The sequence below is a fragment of the Tursiops truncatus genome, chromosome 1 (assembly GCF_011762595.2).
Source record: "Tursiops truncatus isolate mTurTru1 chromosome 1, mTurTru1.mat.Y, whole genome shotgun sequence".
NCBI classification, from domain to species: Eukaryota; Metazoa; Chordata; class Mammalia; order Artiodactyla; family Delphinidae; genus Tursiops; species Tursiops truncatus.
This window is the reverse complement of record NC_047034.1, coordinates 44,156,705-44,176,308: the sequence shown is the minus strand read 5'-3', so window position 1 is coordinate 44,176,308 and position 19,604 is coordinate 44,156,705. Positions and strand designations below refer to the sequence as shown.

Here is a 19,604-nt window from a genome sequence, read left to right as displayed (position 1 = left end):
CATTCATATGTTCTAAAGCTATTATTGTGAAAGTTTTTCAGCTCATCTTGGTATTCTTTTCTTGTAGCAATAATATTTATGTTATGAAATCCCTATACTTTAATTTTTACCATAATAATTTTCTAATAATATTTTATAAAAACCAGACATCACCACACTGTCAGTTGACAGAAGACAGTCTGATTTCTCCATCTTTTCTAGCTTCTTTTTTTAAGACCGATGAGTAAAGTGAATGAACAGAGTGACTAGAGTGAATGCCTACAGGATACTTACTTCTGAGGAAATAGCAGGAGACAGAAGACAAAGGAGGGCTACCTTCCCCAAAGCTCAAATACTTTATGAAAGCTCTTCTATAGGAAGTGTACATTATTATGGAGCTAGAGACAAACACTGTGTATATTAGATTCTCATATCTCTGACAGATTTATTTGCAGCCAATGAAAATCTGTGATAAGGTAGCTGTTCTTATTATGCCTGGACGTGTGTCCAGATTCTGGCCTCCAATCACCATTTTCATGGACCCTAGCAGTCCACTGGCCTCCATGTTTCTGCATGAGTTCACTCTAAAAATTAAAGCTAAAATGAAATTTGTAGTATGGATGGGCAGGGAAATTTTTTTATGGAGAGAAAAGAAGATAAGATTAATTGAATTTCTTTCACATTTTCCTAAAGGGCTTTTCACTTCTTTCTGAGACAATCTCATTTTGTCAAGGAGATGGAGCACTGCTGGCAGATAAAATCATAATTAGAAATTGGTTTACAGAGACAAAAGGCAAAGATTTAACTGAAATAAAACATGTTTCACTCTGTTCCATTCCTGGAGGAAAACTAGTCCTAATATAAAACGAGTAATAGAAAGCACATTATGTCATTATCAGTGCATCTAAGTAACTAAAAAGTCAAGTAAGTGATTTACTCCATATAATTCTAGCTTAATATCTTTTGACTTTGTACAGACTACTGTTAAATTTAAAGAAAATTACATTGTATGTCATTTCCTTAAGAAATGGAATATATTTGGAACCAAATCTAAAAATGATCATTTTTGACACAGAAATGCAAATGGCATTTCTGGACAAGATGGTGGAGTAGATGGATCTTGAGCTCACATCCTCTCAAAAGCACAACATTTATTCTTCACGATTTATATACTGTCTCTTGGAATATCTTCTCGCTTTTTTATAGTAATATTCCAAGTTATTTACGAGTTCACGAAAAACTTCACAAATTTAACCCAAGATCAATATAAATACCATCATGCAGATACCAAGTCACTACTATGAAATGACATAATAGTTACACATACCCATTGGTTGTGGCACCAATTCCATGACTGAAGTACGTTTGACCTTTAGAACCTACCTCTCCAAAAAACTGATTTGGGTCCAATTATACATCAGAATCTATGTTTATTCAAATACTAAAGAAGAAAATGTTACAAGTGGCTCTGTGCAGCCCATTGACTTAAACTTTCTCTAAAATTAGTCTTCATATTTTTTGTTTACCTACTCCAAAAAGAAATTTGAAAACCTTCACTCATACTTCTAAAAATCAACCTCCAAAGTTTCTTACCATGGTTAAATAGTTACAGAGAATGTGAGTTCTGGCATTGTTGTTTGGTGTTTACATGCTTTCAATGTATTTTCGTCAAAACTTTGGAACTGCACACTTAACTCAGTTACTGGAGGATGACCACCATATAATTTAAAAGTGTGTACTCATTGTAAAACCAACCAGACTGTCAGAAAAATGTCTAAAGTCATTTTTCTGTTCAAGTAAAAGTGTTAGTAGGTGTTCCTATGACAGCTAGCTCACTTCTGAAATCTAATTTAAAATGGAGAACTAAGACCATTGGTTTGTAGCCACGATGAAATAAGGCCTGCCACTATCAATATATGCCACCAATTTTCTTACCCTTCCTATGTGCCTGGAAGCATTTTATACCCTGTATCATAAAGAAATTTGCAATTAGTGGAAACATTTTTTTGTAAAGCAGAAGAAGGATGTAAGAGAGAAGAGTTTGGGAAAGGAGAACTCCAGGCCATAGGAAATTCTCAAGCAGAGTGATTTTAGGAAGGAGAACTTAGGAGGGAAAATCAAAATCTGAATGGAGAGCAGGACAAGATGGTGGAGTAGCTGGATCTTGAGCTCACATCCTCTCAAAAGCACAACAAAATCACAACTAACTGCTCAACAACCACTGATTTAAAAAAAGACTGGAACCTACCAAAAAAGATAGTCTGCATCCAAAGACATTACAAATAGAACTACCATACGACCCAGCAATCCCACTACTGGGCATATACCCTGAGAAAACCATAATTCAAAAAGAGTCATGTACCAAAATGTTCATTGCAACTCTATTTACAATAGCCAGGACATGGAAGCAACCTAAGTGTCCATCAACAGATGAATGGATAAAGAAGATGTGGCACATACATACAATGGAATATTACTCAGCCATTAAAAGAAACAAAATTGAGTTATTTCTGGTGAGGTGGATGGACCTAGAGTCTGTCATACAGAGTGAAGTAAGTCAGAAAGAGAAAAACAAATACCATATGCTAACACATATATATGGAATCTAAGAAAAAAAAAAAGGTCATGAAGAACCTAGGGGTAAGACGGGAATAAAGACACAGACCTACCAGAGCACGGACTTGAGGATATGGGGAGGGGGATGAGTAGGTTGTGATGAGGTGAGAGAGAGGCATGGACAAATATACACTACCAAGCATAAAGTGGATAGCTAGTAGGAAGCAGCTGCGTAGCACAGGGAGATCAGTTAGGTGGTTTGTGACTGCCTAGAGGGGTGGGATAGGGAGGGTGGGAGGGAGGGAGATGCAGGAGGGAAGAGAAATGGGAACATGTGTATATGTATAACTGATTCACTTTGTTATAAGGCAGAAACTAACACACCATTGTAAAGCAATTATCCTCCAATAAAGATGTTAAAAAAAAAAATAGAAGAAGAAACCCAACGAGATGGTGCAAGGGGCTCACTCGCAATATAATCAAACCCTATGACCCCCAGGTGGGCAACCCACAAACTGGAGAACAGTTATATCACAGAAGTTCTCCCACAGGAGTGAGTTCTGAACCCCATGTCAGGCTCCCAGCCTGGGGTTCTGGCATTGGGAGAAGGAGCCCCCAGAGCACTTGATGTTGAAGGCCAGCAGGCCTTGAGTCCAGGAGCTCCACAGGAGTAGGGGAAACAGAGACCCACTCTTGGAGGGTGCATAGAAGGTCTTGTGTACACCATGACCCAGGGCAAAAGCAGGGACTTCATTAGGAGCCTGGGCCAGGCCTACCTGCTGGTCCTGGAGGATTTCCTGAGGAGGTGGGGGGCAGCTGTGGCTCACTGTGGGGACAAGGACAGCACTGACAGAGGTACGGGGGATTATTTATTAGCATGAGCTCCCCTAGAGGCTGCCATCTTGGTACCATGATCTGGCCCCACCCAACAGCCTGTAGGCCCCAATGCTGGACACCTCAGGCCAAACAAGCAACAGGGCAGGAACACAGCCCCACACATCAGCAGACAGGATGCATAAGGACTTCCTGAGCCCACAGCCACCTCTAGACATGCCCTTTGACATGGCCCTACCCACCAGAGGGTCAAGACCCAGCTTCACCCACCAGAAGCAAGAAAACTACAGTCTGGCAGCCTGCAGAACTGAGTCCACAGACACAAATAAGAACCTACCCCAGGATTAGCTGGTCCCTGGTCCTTGGTGACAAGAAGGGAGTGTACTTCTGGGACACATAGGACATCCCCTACAGGGAGCCACTTCTCCAAGGTCAAGAAACATAACTAACCTTCCACATACATAAAAATACAAATAGAAATCTAGACAAAATGAGGGAGAGGGGAGTATGTTCCAGACCAAGGAACAAGATAAAACCCCAGAAGAACAACTAAGTGACATGGAGAGAGACAATGTACCTGAGAAAGAGTTCAGAGTAATGATCATAAAGATGATCTAAGAACTCAGGAAAACAATGGATGCACAGAGCAAGAAGTTACAAGAAGTTTTTAACTAAGAGGTAGAAAATATAAAGAACAACCAAACAGAGTTGAATACAATAACTGAAGTGCAAAACACACTAGAAGGAATCAGTAGCAGAGTAAGTGAGGCAGAGAATGGATAAGTGAGCTGGAAGACAGAGTGGTGGAAATCACTGCCACATAACAGAATAAAGAAGAAAATGAAAAGAAATGAGGATAGTTTAAGAGACCTCTGGGACAACATCAAACGTACCAACATTCACATAATAGAGGTCCCAGAAGGAGGAGAGAGGGGGAAAGGGCCTGAGGAGATATAAAGAGGTAATAACCAAAAATTCCCTAACATGGAAAAGGAAGCAGTAACCCATGTCCAGGAAGTGGAGAGAGTACCATATAGGATCAACCAAAGGAGGAACATGCCAAGGCACATAGTAATCAAACTGACAAAGAGAAAATATTAAAAGCAACAAGGGAAAAGCAACAAATAACCTCATGGGGCTTCCCTTGTATGTTATCAGCTGATTTTTCAGCAGAAAATCTGGCCAGAAGAGAGTGGTACAATATAAATAAGGTGATGAAAGGGAAAACCCCACAACCTAGGATTCTCTACCCAGCAAGGCTCTCATTCAGATTTTGATGGAGAAATCAAAAGCTTTACAGACAAGCAAAAGCCAAAAGAATTCAGTACCACCAAACCAGCTTTACAACAAATGCTTAGGGAATGTCTCTAGGTGATAAAGAAAAGGCCACAACTAGAAACAAGAAGATTACAAAATGGGAAAGCTCACTGGTAAAGGCAAACCTACAGTAAAGGTAGGAAATCATCCATATTCAAATATGATATCTAACCCAGTAATCGTGAGAAGACAGTAAAAATGCAGGATACTTGAAGTGCACTTGAAATTAAGAGATCAGCAACTTAAAACAATCATGTATATATATAGACAGCTATATGAAAACCTAATGACAAATGCAAACCAAAAATCTATAATAGATATATACACACACAGACACAAATGGAATCCAAACACAATTCTAAAGATAGTCATCAAATCATAAGAGAAGAGAACAAAAGAGGAAGGGAAGAAAAAACACCTACAAAAACAAATCCAAAAGGATTAACAAAATGGCAGTAAGAACATACATATAAATAATTACCTTAAATGTAAATGGATTAAATGCTCTAACCGAAAGACATGTTTACAAATGGATAAATTGATAGAAAAACAAGACTGGTATATATATAGTCTACAAGAGACCACTTCAGATATAGGGACACATACAGACTGAAAGTGAGGGAATGGAAAAAGGTATTCCATGCAAATGGAAATCAAAAGAAAGCTGCAGTAGCAATACTCATATCAGACAAAATAGACTTTAAAATAAAGACTGCTAAAAGAGACAAAGAAGAACACCACATAATGATCAAGGAATCAATCTAAAAAGATGAGATAACAATTGTAACTATACTGGGTTGGCCAAAAGTTCTTTCAGGTTTTTCCTTAAGATGTTACAGAAAAACCCAAACGAACTTATTGGCCAACCCAATATATGCACCCAACATAGGAGCACCATAATATGTGAGGCAATTATTAGCAGACATAAAAGGAGAAATTGACAGTAGCATAGTAATAGCGGGGGACTTTAACACCCCATTTATATCAATGGACAGATCATCCAGACAGAAAATCAGTAAGGAAACACAGCACTTAAGTGACACATTAGACCAGATGGACTTAATTGATGTTTATAGAGCATTCCATCCAAAAACAGCAGAATACACATTCAAGTTCAAATGGAACATACTCCAGGACTGATCACATTCTGGGCCACAAAGCAAGCTTCAGTAAATTTAAGAAAATTGAAATCATAATCAAGCATCTTTTCTGACCACAATGCTATGAGATTAGGAATCAACTACAAGAAAAAAACTGCAAAAAACACAAACACATGGAGGCTAAACAGTATGCTGCTAAACAAACAGATCACTGAAGAAAGCAGAGGAAATCAAAAAATACCTAGAGACAAATGAAAACAAAAACACGACGATCCAAAACCTATGGGACACAGAAAAAGCAGTTCTAACAGAGAAGTTTATAGCTGTACAAGCTTACCTCAGGAAATAAGAAAAGTCTCAAACAACCTAACCTTACACCTAAAGCAATTACAGAAAGAAGAATAAACAAAACCCAAAGTTAGTAGAAGTAAAGAAATCATAAAGATCAGAGTAGAAATAAATGAAATAGAGATGAAGAGAAAACAGTAGAAAATATCAGTAAAACTAAAATCTGGTTCTTTAAAAAAGAATGAACCTATGTATATATATAAACTGAATTACTGTGCTATACACCTGAAACTAACATAACATTGTAAATCAATTATACTCCAATAAAATTTTTTTAAATAAAATAAAAATAAGTCAAAGTATTAAAGTGAAAATAAAAGCCAGTTCTTTGAAAAGATAAACAAAATTGATAAACCTTCAGACTCATCAAGAAAAAAAGTGAGAGGGCCCAAATCAATAAAATGAGAAACGAACAAGGAGGTGTTACAACTGAAACTACAGAAATACAAAGGACCATACTAAAAGCAACTATATGCCAATAACATGGACAGCCTAGAAAAAAATGGACAAATTCCTAGGAAGGTACAATCTCCCAAGACTGAATCAGGAAGAAATAGGAAATATGAACAGAATAATCATAAGTACTGAAAGTGAAACTGATTAAAATATTTCAAACAAACAAAAGCCCAGGACCAGATGGCTTCACAGGCAAGTTCTATCAAACATTTAGAAAAGAGTTAACACCTATCCTTCTGAAGCTGTTCCAAAAACTTGCAGAGGAAGGAACACTTCCAAACTCATTCAATGAGGCCACCATCACTCTGATACCAAAGCCAGGCAAAGATACCACAAAAAAAGAAAAAACACAGGCCAATATCACTGATGAACATAGGTGCAAAACTCCTCAAAATACTAGCAAACTAAATCCAACAATACATTAAAAGTATCATACACCATGATCAAGTGGGATTTACCCCAGGGATGCAGGATTTTTCAATATCCACAAATCAATCAGTGTGATATACCACAGTAACAAATTGAAGAATAAAAACCATATGATCATCTCAATAGATGCAGAAAAAGCTTTTGATAAAATTCAACATCCATTTATGATAAAAAAAAAAAAAAACCTCTCCAGACAGTGGGCATAGAGGGAACCTGCCTCAACATCATAAAGGCCATATATAACAAACCCACAGCTAAAATTATACTCAATGGCGAAAAGCTGAAAGCATTTCCTCTAAGATCAGGAACAAGACAAGGATATCCACACTCCACTTTTATTCAACATTATTTTGGAAGTCCTAGCCATGGCATTCAGAGAAGAAAAAGAAATAAAAGGAAGCCAGATTGGCAAAGAAGAAGTAAAACTGTCACTATTTGCAGATGACATGATACTATACATAGAAAATCCTAAAGATGCAATGAAAAACTACTAGACCTTAATAAATTCAGTAAAGTTGCTGGATACAAAATACACTGAAATCTTTTGCATTTCTATACACTAACAGTGAAAGATCAGAAAGAGAAATTAAGGAAACAATCCCATTTACCATTGCATCAAAAAGAATAAAATACCTAGGAATAAACCTACCTAAGGAAAAAAAAAAAATGAAACTTACCTAAGGAGAAAAAAGACCTATACTCTGAAAATTATAAGATGCTGGTGAAAGAAATCAAAGATAACAAACAGATGGAAAGATATACCATGTTCTTGGATTGGAACAATCAATACTGTCAACATGACTATACTACCCGAGGCAAACTGCAGATTTAATGCAGTCCCTATCAAATTACCAATGGCATTTTTCACAGAACCAGAACAAATAATTCTAAAATTTGTATGGAAACACAAAAGACCCCAAATAGCCAAAGCAATCTTGAGACAGAAAAACAGCTAGAGGAATCAGCCTCCCCTACTTCAGACTATACTATGAAGCTACAGTAATCAAAACAGTATGGTACTGGCACAAAAACAAACATAGATCAATGGAACAGGATAGAAAGCCAGGAAATAAACCCACACACCTATGGTAAAGTAATCTACAACAAAGGAGGCAAGACTATACAATAGAGAAAAGACAGCCTGTTCAATAAGTAATGCTGGGAAAGGACAGCTACGTGTAAGAGAATGAAATTAGAACATTCTCTAACACCATGTACAAAAATAAACTCAGAATGGGTTAAAGACCTAAATGTAAAGCCAGATACTATAAAACTCCTAAAGGAAAACATAGGCAGGATACTCTTTGACATACATCATAGCAATATCTTTTTGAATCTGTCTCCTGAGTAATGGAAATAAAAATAAAATAGGAACAAATGGGACCTCATGAAACTTAAAAGCTTTTGCAGAGCAAAGGAAACCATAAACAAAATGAAAAGACAACCTACAAAATGGGAGAAAATATTTGTGAATGCTGCTACTAACAGGGATTAATCTCCAAAACATACAATAGCTATTTACAATAACATACATACAATAACATACATACAATAACATACATACAATAACATACAATAGCTATTTACAATAGCTCATGACCAAAAGAAAACAACCCAATCAATAAATGGGCAGAAGCTCTAAATAGACACTTTTCCAAAGAAGACATACAGATGGCCAAAAGGTACATGAAAAGATGCTCATGCCTAATGGTTAGAGAAATGCAAATCAAAACTACAATGAGGTATCATCTCACACTGATCAGAATGGACCTCATCAAAAAGTCTCAAAATAATAAATGCTGGAGAGGGTATGGATAAAACAGAACCCTTCTACACTGTTGGTTGGAATGTAAATTGATACAGCCACTATGGAGAACAGCACAGAGGTAACTTAAGAAGCTAAAAGTAGAGCTACTATATGATCCTGCTACTTTACTCCTGGGCATATATCCAGAGGAAACCATAATTCGAAAATATACATGCACCCCAATGTTCACTGCAGCACTATTTACAATAGCCAAGACGTGGAAGCAATCTAAATGTCCATCGACAGAGGAATGGATAAGGACAATGTGGTATATATATACAATGGAATGTTAGCCATAAAAAGAATGAACTGATGTCATTTGCAGCAACATAGATGGACCTAGAGATTTTCATACTAAATGAAGTCAGAGAATGACAAATATCATATGATATCATTTACATGTGGAATCTTAAAAAAAAATTGAAGTATACAAAACAGAAATAGACTAATAGACACAGAAAAAAAACTTATGGTTACCAAAGGGGAAAAGAGGGAGGGCTAAATTAGGAGTTTGGGATTAACATATACACACTACTATATATAAAATAGATAACCAACAAGGAACTACTGTATAGCACAGGGAATTATACTCAGTATTTTGTAATAACCTATAAGGGAGAAGAATCTGAAAAAGAATATACATACATATATATGTATGTATAACTGAATCACTTTGCTGCATATCTGAAACTAACACAACATTGTAAATCAATTGTACTTTACTAAAAATTTTTTTTTAAATCTGAATGGAAATTGATTCCCAAAATATTTGCCTGTTCTCATACTGCTGGGAATTTTCATGCACTACCAGGGGAATACAGATAGCACAGTTTGAAACTATTGCTCTAAAATACGATTCTTAAGTTTGGGGTCTTAATCCTTTAAATTGTGTTGAACTCTATGACTGATAAATTTTCTGGAAGGAGGGTCCAATCTTAGCCTTGCTTTATCTCTCTGGCTTACTCATGCATGTGTACCTACACACTCGCGCACAGAAACGTTTTCATTCACAGATCTCCTGATGCTCAAGTATGGACCTCAAGTTAAGAATCATGGCTTAAAAACACTCATTTTCAGAAAGCTCAAAAATAAGTTTCTTTTAGCTTCATCTTGATGCTGCTTAATTTTGGTGATTTAAGAGTGTTTTTATTTAGCAACTTTGTATAGAAAACAAAATAAAGAGCATTTCATTTGCATGTCCCCCCAATATCCTAGGAGAGATACTTTAGGGAGAACATCCCACCTGAAACAACTGAGGCTGGCTCCTACACAGTTCAGATTTGATCAAACTTGATTATGGTTCTTGATCCTGTTTTTTTTTTCTTTATTCGATTTCTCTCCACAAGATCTGAATGAACTGTACAGTCTCCCCTAAATTTATAACTTCTTTAATTTCCACTACACTGCTTCCCACTCAACAATTTGAACTTACAAAAGAAAGTACTAGGGAAGGATCAAGGATCACTCATGTTTTGTTTTGTTTTGTTGCGGTACGCGAGCCTCTCACTGTTGTGGCCTCTCCCATTGCGGAGCACAGGCTCCGGACACGCAGGCCCAGCGGCCATGGCTCACGGGCCCAGCCACTCCACTGCATGTCAGATCCTCCCGGACCGGGGCACGAACCCGTGTCCCCTGCATCGGCAGGTGGACTCTCAACCACTGCACCACCAGGGAAGCCCGATCACTCATGTTTTAAAGAAATTCTTCACTTTACAGAAAGATTCACAAGTGCCCTTTAAATTTTTAGCTTGCTTTTAGTGAACTTAAAGTATTATTAGCTTTACAAAACTCAAATGCATTCTGTTTCTAAATATAAAGAACAGGTTTCTTAGTAGCTTCCCCTCTACTTTTATAGCTCTTATTTTTCAATGTCTTTTCACATATGTTTAAAAATAAATAGAGTACTCACTTCGGCAGCACATATACTAAAACTGGAACAATACAGAGAAGATTAGCATGGCCACTGCGCAAAGATGATACACAAATTCGTGAAGCGTTCCATATTTTTCTGTCTACAAGAGACCCACTTCAGACCTAGAGACACATACAGACTAAAAGTAAGGGGATGGAAAAAGATATTTCATGAAAATGGAAACCAAAAGAAAGCTGGAGTAGCAATTCTCATAGCAGACAGAATAGACTTTAAAATAAAGACTATTAGAGGAGACAAAGAAGGACACTACATAATGATCAAGGGATCGATTCAAGAAGAACATATAACAATTGTAAATATTTATGCACCCAACATAGGAGCACCTCAATACATAAGGCAAATACTCACAGCCATAAAAGGGGAAATTGACAGTAACACATTCAGAGTAGGGGACTTTAACACTCCACTTTCACCAATGGACAGATCATCCAAAATGAAAATAAATAAGGAAACAAAAGCTTTAAATGATACATTAAACAAGATGGACTTAATTGACATTTATAGGACATTCCATGCAAAAACAACAGAATACACATTTTTCTCAAGTGCTCATGGAACATTCTCCAGGATACAGCATATCTTGGGTCACAAATCAAGCCTTGGTAAATTTAAGAAAATTGAAATTGTATCAAGTATCTTTTCCGACCACAACACTATGAGACTAGATATCAATTACAGGAAAAGATCTGTAAAAAATACAAACAAATGGAGGCTAAACAATACACTACTTAATAACGAAGTGATCACTGAAGAAATCAAAGAGGAAATTAAAAAATACCTAGAAACAAATGACAGTGGAGACACGACGACCCAAAATCTATGGGATGCAGCAAAAGCAGTTCTAAGAGGGAACTTTATAGCAATACAATCCTACCATAAGAAACAGGAAACATCTCGAATAAACAACCTAACCGTGCACCTAAAGCAATTAGAGAAAGAAGAACAAAAAAACCCCAAACTTAGCAAAAGGAAAGAAATCATAAAAATCCGATCAGAAATAAATGAAAAAGAAATAAAAGAAACAATAGCAAAGATCAATAAAACTAAAAGCTGGTTCTTTGAGAAGATAAACAAAATTGATAAACCATTATCCAGACTCATCAAGAAAAAAAAGGAGAAGACTCAAATCAATAGAATTAGAAATGAAAAAGGAGAAGTAACAACTGACCCTGCTGAAATACAAAAGATCATGAGGGATTACTACAAGCAACTCTATGCCAATAAAATGGACAACCTGGAAGAAATGGACAAATTCTTAGAAAGGCACAACCTGCCAACAGTGAACCAGGTAGAAATAGAAAATATGAACGACCAATCACAAGCACTGAAATTGAAACAGTGATTAAAAATCTTCCAACAAACAAAAGCCCAGGACCAGATGGCTTCACAGGCGAATTCTATCAAACATTTAGGGAAGAGCTAACACCTATCCTTCTGAAACTCTTCCAAAATATAGCAGAGGAAGGAACACTCCCAAACTCAGTCTACAAGGCCACCATCATCCTGATACCAAAACCAGACAATGATGTCACAAAGAAAGAAAACTACAGGCCAATATCACTGATGAACATAGATGCAAAAATCCTCAACAAAATACTAGCAAACAGAATCCAACAGCACATTAAACAGATCATACACCATGATCAAGTGGGGTTTATTCCAGGAATGCAAGCATTCTTCAATATACGCAAATCAAACAAAGTGATACACCATATTAAACTGAAGAAGAAAAACCATATGATCATCTCAATAGATGCAGAAAAATCTTCTGACAAAATTCAACACCATTTATGATAAAAACCCTGCAGAAAGTAGGCATAGAGGGAACTTTCCTCAACATAATAAAGGCCATATATGACAATCCCACAGCCAACATCGTCCTCAATGGTGAAAACTGAAACCATTTCCACTAAGATCAGGAACAAGACAAGGTTGCCCACTCTCACCACTCTTATTCAACATAGTTTTGGAAGTTTTAGCCACAGCAATCAGAGAAGAAAAGGAAATAAAAGGAATCCAAATTGGAAAAGAGGAAGTAAAGCTGTCACTGTCTGCAGGTGACATGATACTCTACATAGAGAATTCTAAAGATGCTACCAGAAAACTACTAGAGCTAATCAATGAATTTGGTAAAGTAGCAGGATACAAAATTAATGCACAGAAATCTCTGGCATTCCTATACACTAATGATGAAAAATCTGAAAGTGAAATCAAAACACTCCCATTTACCATTGCAACAAAAAGAATAAAATATCTAGGAATAAACCTACCTAAGGAGACAAAAGACCTGTATGCAGAAAATTATAAGACACTGATGAAAGAAATTAAAGCTGATACAAATAGATGGATGTTCCATGTTCTTGGATTGGAAGAATCAACACTGTGAAAATGACTGTACCACCCAAAGCAATCTACAGATTCAGTGCAATCCCTATCAAACTACCACTGGCATTTTTCACAGAACTAGAACAAAAAATTTCACAATTTGTATGGAAACACAAAAGACCCCGAATAGCTAAAGCAATCTTGAGAATGAAAAACGGAGCTGGAGGAATCAGGCTCCCTGACTTCAGACTATAGTACAAAGCTACAGTAATCAAGGCAGTATGGTACTGGCACAAAAACAGAAATACAGATCAATGGAACAGGATAGAAAGCCCAGGGATAAATCCACACACATATGGTTACCTTATCTTTGATAAAGGAGGCAGGAATGTACAGTGGAGAAAGGAGAGCCTCTTCAATAAGTGGTGCTGGGAAAACTGGACAGTACATGTAAAAGTATGAGATTAGATCACTCCCTAACACCATACACAAAAATAAGCTCAAAATGGATGAAAGACCTAAATGTAAGGCCAGAAACTATCAAACTCTTAAAGGAAAACATAGGCAGAACACTCTATGACATAAATCACAGCAAGATCCTTTTTGACCCACCTCCTAGAGAAATGGAAATAAAAACAAAAATAAACAAATGGGACCTAATGAAACTTCAAAGCTTTTGCACAGTAAAGGAAACCATAAACAAGACCAAAAGACAACCCTCAGAATGGGAGAAAATATTTGCAAATGAAGCAACTGACAAAGGATTAATTTGCAAAATTTACAAGCAGCTCATGCAGCTCAATAACAAAAAAACAAACAACCCAATCCAAAAATGGGCAGAAGACCTAAATAGACATTTCTCCAAAGAAGATATACAGACTGTCAACAAACACATGAAAGAATGCTCAACATCGTTAATCATTAGAGAAATGCAAATCAAAACTACAATGAGATATCATCTCACAACAGTCAGAATGGTCATCATCAAAAAATCTAGAAACAATAAATGCTGGAGAGGGTGTGGAGAAAAGGGAGCCCTCTTGCACTGCTGGTGGGAATGTAAATTGATACAGCCACTGTGGAGAACACTATGGAGGTTCCTTAAAAAACAACAAATAGAACTACCATATGACCCAGCAATCCCACTACTGGGCATATACCCTGAGAAAACCATAATTCAAAGAGTCATGTAACAAAATATTCATTGCAGCTCTATTTACAATAGCCCAGAGATGGAAACAACCTAAGTGCCCATCATCGGATGAATGGATAAAGAAGAGGTGGCACATATATACAATGGAATATTACTCAACCATAAAAAGAAATGAAATTGAGCTATTTGTAATGAGGTGGATAGACCTAGAGTCTGTCATACAGAGTGAAGTAAGTCAGAAAGAGAGAGACAAATACCATATGCTAACACATATATATGGAATTTAAGAAAAAAATGTCATGAAGAACCTAGGGGTAAGACAGGAATAAAGACACAGACCTACTAGAGAATGGACTTGAGGATATGGGGAGCGGGAAGGGTAAGCTGTGACAAAGCAAGAGAGAGGCATGGACATATATACACTACCAAACGTGAGGTAGATAGCTAGTGAGAAGCAGCCGCATAGCACAGGGAGATCAGCTCGGTTCTTTGTGACCGCCTGGAGGGGTGGGTTAGGGAGGGAGACGCAAGAGGGAAGAGATACGAGAACATATATATATATATAACTGATTCATTTTGTCTTAAAGCAGAAACTAACACACCATTGTAAAGCAATTATACTCCAATAAAGATGTTAAAAGAAAACAAAAAACTAAGAGGAGTCTGGGAAATAGCACACCAGGAATCAGGATCCCCACTTGGTGGGTGAAGAAGCTTAAGTGCAGCTACCAAGTTCATTCATGGCGAGCAGAAAGCTAGCACTCAACCTTCCAGTCCAGTATCCACAATGCCTGCCCTGATGGTGTGTTCTGACCCGAGTTGCTGATGGTGCATGTTCCGTGTGCTATTGTAGATGTTGATGAGTGTCTGGAGCAGAATGTGCACTGTGGGCCGAATCGCATGTGCTTCAATATGAGAGGAAGTTACCAGTGCATCCAGACGCCCTGTCCACCCGACTACCAACGGGATCCTGTGTCAGGGTATGTCTTGCCTTCTCTTCCCAGACATGCTTTTGAAAATCCTTCTTCCTCTCTCTCCTTGACCAACAACCCCTGTCTGCAGTCATGTTTCACTCACAGGAAGTCAATAGCCCCCCAGGGATAGAGAGTTAGGATGTGTTCCTTCTTCAGTGAACTGGCAAAAAATGAGCTCATCCTGCAGCAGCCACTGCAGCTGAAACCATCACTTTGAGCTGCAGGGTTTCTTGGAGCAAGTCTCCCCAGCATGTAATCCACCAGACAACATCTAGAATTCTGTCTCAGCAGGAAGCATTTTATAGGGTGATAGAGCCTGCTTTTCTTTGAAATTGTCTCATTTCCGTTGGTGTTGCCTCAGGGTTTTCAGGGCGCTCAGCCATTAGAGCGCTCCAAGAAGTATCATGACTGTTATGGTGATGAGTCAACATGACTCCATGAGAGCGTGGAGGAGAGCAAAGATGAGTCAGTGGTCTGTCCATTCACATCTCATCTTGCTTACGTATCCTGCTGTGTGAAACGCTGTCTTTTCTGGGTTCTGAATAAACCACTCTTCTATTTTCTCCCTCCCCTTACAGAAATGTATTCTGTTTAGGTACCAAGTTAGTGGGGTGCTTGGAAAATGAGATAATAGCCATAATGAATAGGACCCACTAATAAGGTGGTTCTGAAACCAAATGCTGGTTGGATCTCACACTTTGTTTTCCTCTCAGCGGTGACTACCATGTTACTGTAACATGGTCAAGTGTGGACTAGCCAGGATCCATCAAAAACCTATTTGTAATCTGTCTGAGGGTAATAGGAAGGAAAGGGAAAAAATTAAAAGTGCAGACTTAGGATACTTTTAAAAATACTATGACTGAAGAATCCCTATCTTCAGAACATGGTCCTTTGTACTTTTTTTTTTTTAGTTTTACTCTTTATTACCAGTGATTTCTGGCAGACAATTTAAAAGTCATGATGACTCAAAAACAACCACTGTGGGCCCTGGAAAAAGAAAATATAGTATGTTTAATCTAAAATCATGTGGAAGGCAAATACAGAAGGAAGTTTTTTTTCAGGAGTCCTAATTGACCTTTCATTATTTTTAGAAAAGTAAACCAAATATCAATATATTCTATTTCCGCTTTCAAATAGTCTTAGGGTAGATGTTAAAATTTTTAAATCATTTACATTCCTCTCTTTAAGAAGTCCTTGTTTCCAATATATGTGCAGATGCCTCTCTTTCCAAAACTGACTTTTCATTTTAAAGGCAATCTTGTGGTACTCATACTTTTTTCAATGGTTCAAAAGCTTCTGATTTTAATAGAGCTGAGAGAGAGATATATGACTCTAGACCAGCACACTCTCATCACCATCTGGCATCTGGTTTCCGTTAATGACACAGAACGTGGGGTGAGCCTTAGTGCTTTGCAGCCAGACTGTCTCCTGCCTTTAATGCCCGAAAGTTGTCATGGATCACGATCACCTGCATCATGCTTTCTCCTACTTCCAAGCCAAGATAACTGTATACATTTCATGTGTTTGTTGTCCTTAGGTTCTGCCTCAAGAACTGTCCACCCAATGATTTGGAATGTGCCTTGAGCCCGTATGCCTTGGAATACAAACTTGTCTCCCTCCCATTTGGAATAGACGCCAATCAGGATTTGATCCGGCTGGTTGCATACACACAGGATGGAGTGATGCATCCCAGGACAACTTTCCTCATGATAGATGAGGAACAGACTGTTCCTTTTGCCTTAAGGGATGAAAACCTTAAAGGAGTGGTGTACACAACACGACCTCTACGAGAACCAGAGACCTACCGCATGAGGGTTCAAGCCTTATCCTACAGTGCCAACGGGACCATTGACTATCAGACCACATTCATAGTTTATATAGCTGTGTCTGCCTATCCATACTAAGCAGCTCTCCAAAGCCTAATCCACATAATTAAACTGCATATATCATGGGAATCAAGTTCTCTTCCAGATTACTGTCTCCTGAGCAGTTGCAATCTTGGCAACTTGAAAATGGTGCTATGCTTTTTTGTGTGCCTTCCTTGGTACTGCTGAGGTATTTTCATGATCCCACCATGGTCATATCTTTTGGTAAGGTCTAGAAAGTCCCTTAGTATTTTCTTTATTTATTACACTGGAGCAGTTACTTCGCAAAGATTATCCTGAACATCTAACAGGACCCATCAGTGATGTGTTATAGTAACATAGTAGCTAAGATAATTTCCTGTAAAAAAAGAAAAAAAAAAAAAAGCCAAGTGGATTTGAGCATTTAACCATTTTTAGAATAATAAAACTGGTTGCTATGTGTTTTGATCAAAGCTTACCGAGTAACTTATGAAGATGCTTTTTTTATGTATTAATACTTTATAATACGACTTACATACTTATGTTCACTTAGGAAAGAAAGAAATACCACTCATTGTAGAAATATAGTACAGCTTCTAGAAAGTTTTGATACCAAATGATGCTCACCTTGACTGAACATCCAAAATAAGATTATTTTCAGTGACTTTGTGGAACCAGCTGAACCAGTTAGGATAATAGGAAAAAAATATTTTTGTCCTCAGTGATTATTTATGGCATGGATCTTTGCTCTAACGTTTTTGACATGGACTTCCATTCAGTTAGTGCCATAACTTTTTTTTTTTTAAGTCTTTATTGAATTTGTTACAATACTGCTTCTGTTTTATGTCTTGGTTTTTGGCCATGAGACATGTGAGATCTTAGCTCCCCAACCAGGGATTGAACCCACACCCCCTGCATTGGAAGGCAAAGTCCTAACCACTAGACTGCCAGGGAAGTCCCATCTCCATAACTTTTACGTTCTAGACTTTTAAATTTTCCTGTCAATTGGAAACAATTTTTTTTAAATACAGGTGGGACAGTTTTGTTTTTCTTGAAAATCTTGTATGTTCAAATTAGCATAAACGTTAAACGTCAATACACTGTAAATGGTGGTAACAGACTCTGGAAGCAATTGCCAGGATGTATTCTATTTTTATGAAGTGTACATATATTTCCTTCGTGTGTATTTTCTATATAATATCTTGATGGACTCTTTTATAAAGTTATTTTATAAAAAAATAACATTGTTACAGTAAAACCTGCCTAAATAAAATTTTCACATCCTTTTTCTTAACGTTTTTGAAAACCTAAAATTTGTTTCCTTATAGCTAAAGTATTAAAGTTTATAGACGCACATACATATATGTGTATGTCATACATATCATAATTTAATCATCACAGCTCTTGAGATAGTATTATTCACATTTTATATGTCAGGATCCTAGGATTCAGATAACTTATGTAACTTCCTTAAGACAACACACCTAATTAGTCACAAAAATGTCATACCTTCTACCTCCCATGACTCCACGTTAAAGAGTATCTCCATTTCATGACAGTTTTTCTCACCTAGGTAACAGTTTTGTATCACACGATGTGACTTCATCTACCTGTGATAGGTAATAAGCTAGCAAAGGTCTGATCATGGCCTATGATTGAAGAATGTTTACCTAGCTCACATTATTCAAAGAAACCTGGAAAAGTCATCTAGTCCACAGCCAGGCAGTCAGGAGGGTGATTATCTAAATCAATGTTTGCCAAAGAATATTCTACAGAACAATAGCCCAGGTAAGGTACTTTGAGTCAACTGAGTTCCAATATCAAGAAGTTTGTGAAACACTATATATCATGTCCTCCTATTAAATATTTACTGTGAGTACTGATACTTAAATAATCTTAGAAATTCAGTAGTAAACAAATTTAAATTGTTCAAGTCCACAATTACCAAAATATTTAATCACAAACATTTGTCCCCAGTATATTTTAATATATCACTGAACATTTGGAGAATGTTGGTTTAATATAATCAAGATATCTGCTCAACTCCTTAGTCCCTAGAAAGGATACTTTACAGCCTACTTTGGTAAACAATCCCAGCACATGACTTTGACCATTGAGCTTCTTCTTAATTGAACCACACTGACTTTAACACCCCACTTACATCAATGGAGAGATCATCCAAACAGAAAATAAGGAAACACAGGCCTTAAATGATACATTAGACCAGATGGACTTGATATTTATAGAGCATTCCATGGAAAAGCAGAATACGCATTTTTTTCAAGTGCACATGGAACATTCCCCAGGATAGATCACATGCTAGGCCAGAAAGCAAACCTCCGTAAAGTTAAGAAAATTGATATCAAGCATCTTTTCCGACCACAACGCTATTAGACATCAACTACAGTAAGTCCCCTACATGCAAATGAGTTCCATTCCAAAAGCGTGTCCACAAGTCCAATTTGTTCATAAGTCCAACAAAGATAGCCTAGGTACCCAACTAACACAATCAGCTATATAGTAATGTACTGTAACAGGTTTATAATACT

General features: G+C 37.3%; 1 protein-coding gene and 1 non-coding gene across 2 annotated transcripts in view; both read left to right on the top strand.

Annotated features, from left to right (window-relative positions):
- The window catches only part of HMCN1 (hemicentin 1), a 522,545-nt gene extending 504,196 nt beyond the window's left edge, over nucleotides 1–18,349 (top strand). Inside the window, exons 106-107 of the mRNA XM_033853373.2 lie at nucleotides 15,091–15,217; nucleotides 16,749–18,349. Of these exons, the coding sequence (XP_033709264.1) occupies nucleotides 15,091–15,217; nucleotides 16,749–17,115 (494 nt within the window). The 3' untranslated portion in view covers nucleotides 17,116–18,349. The remainder of the gene's footprint in view (nucleotides 1–15,090; nucleotides 15,218–16,748) is intronic.
- On the top strand, nucleotides 10,728–10,834 carry LOC117309677 (U6 spliceosomal RNA). The gene has a single exon (XR_004523985.1). It is a non-coding gene; the product is annotated as a U6 spliceosomal RNA (small nuclear RNA).
- Nucleotides 18,350–19,604: the final 1,255 nt, after the last annotated feature.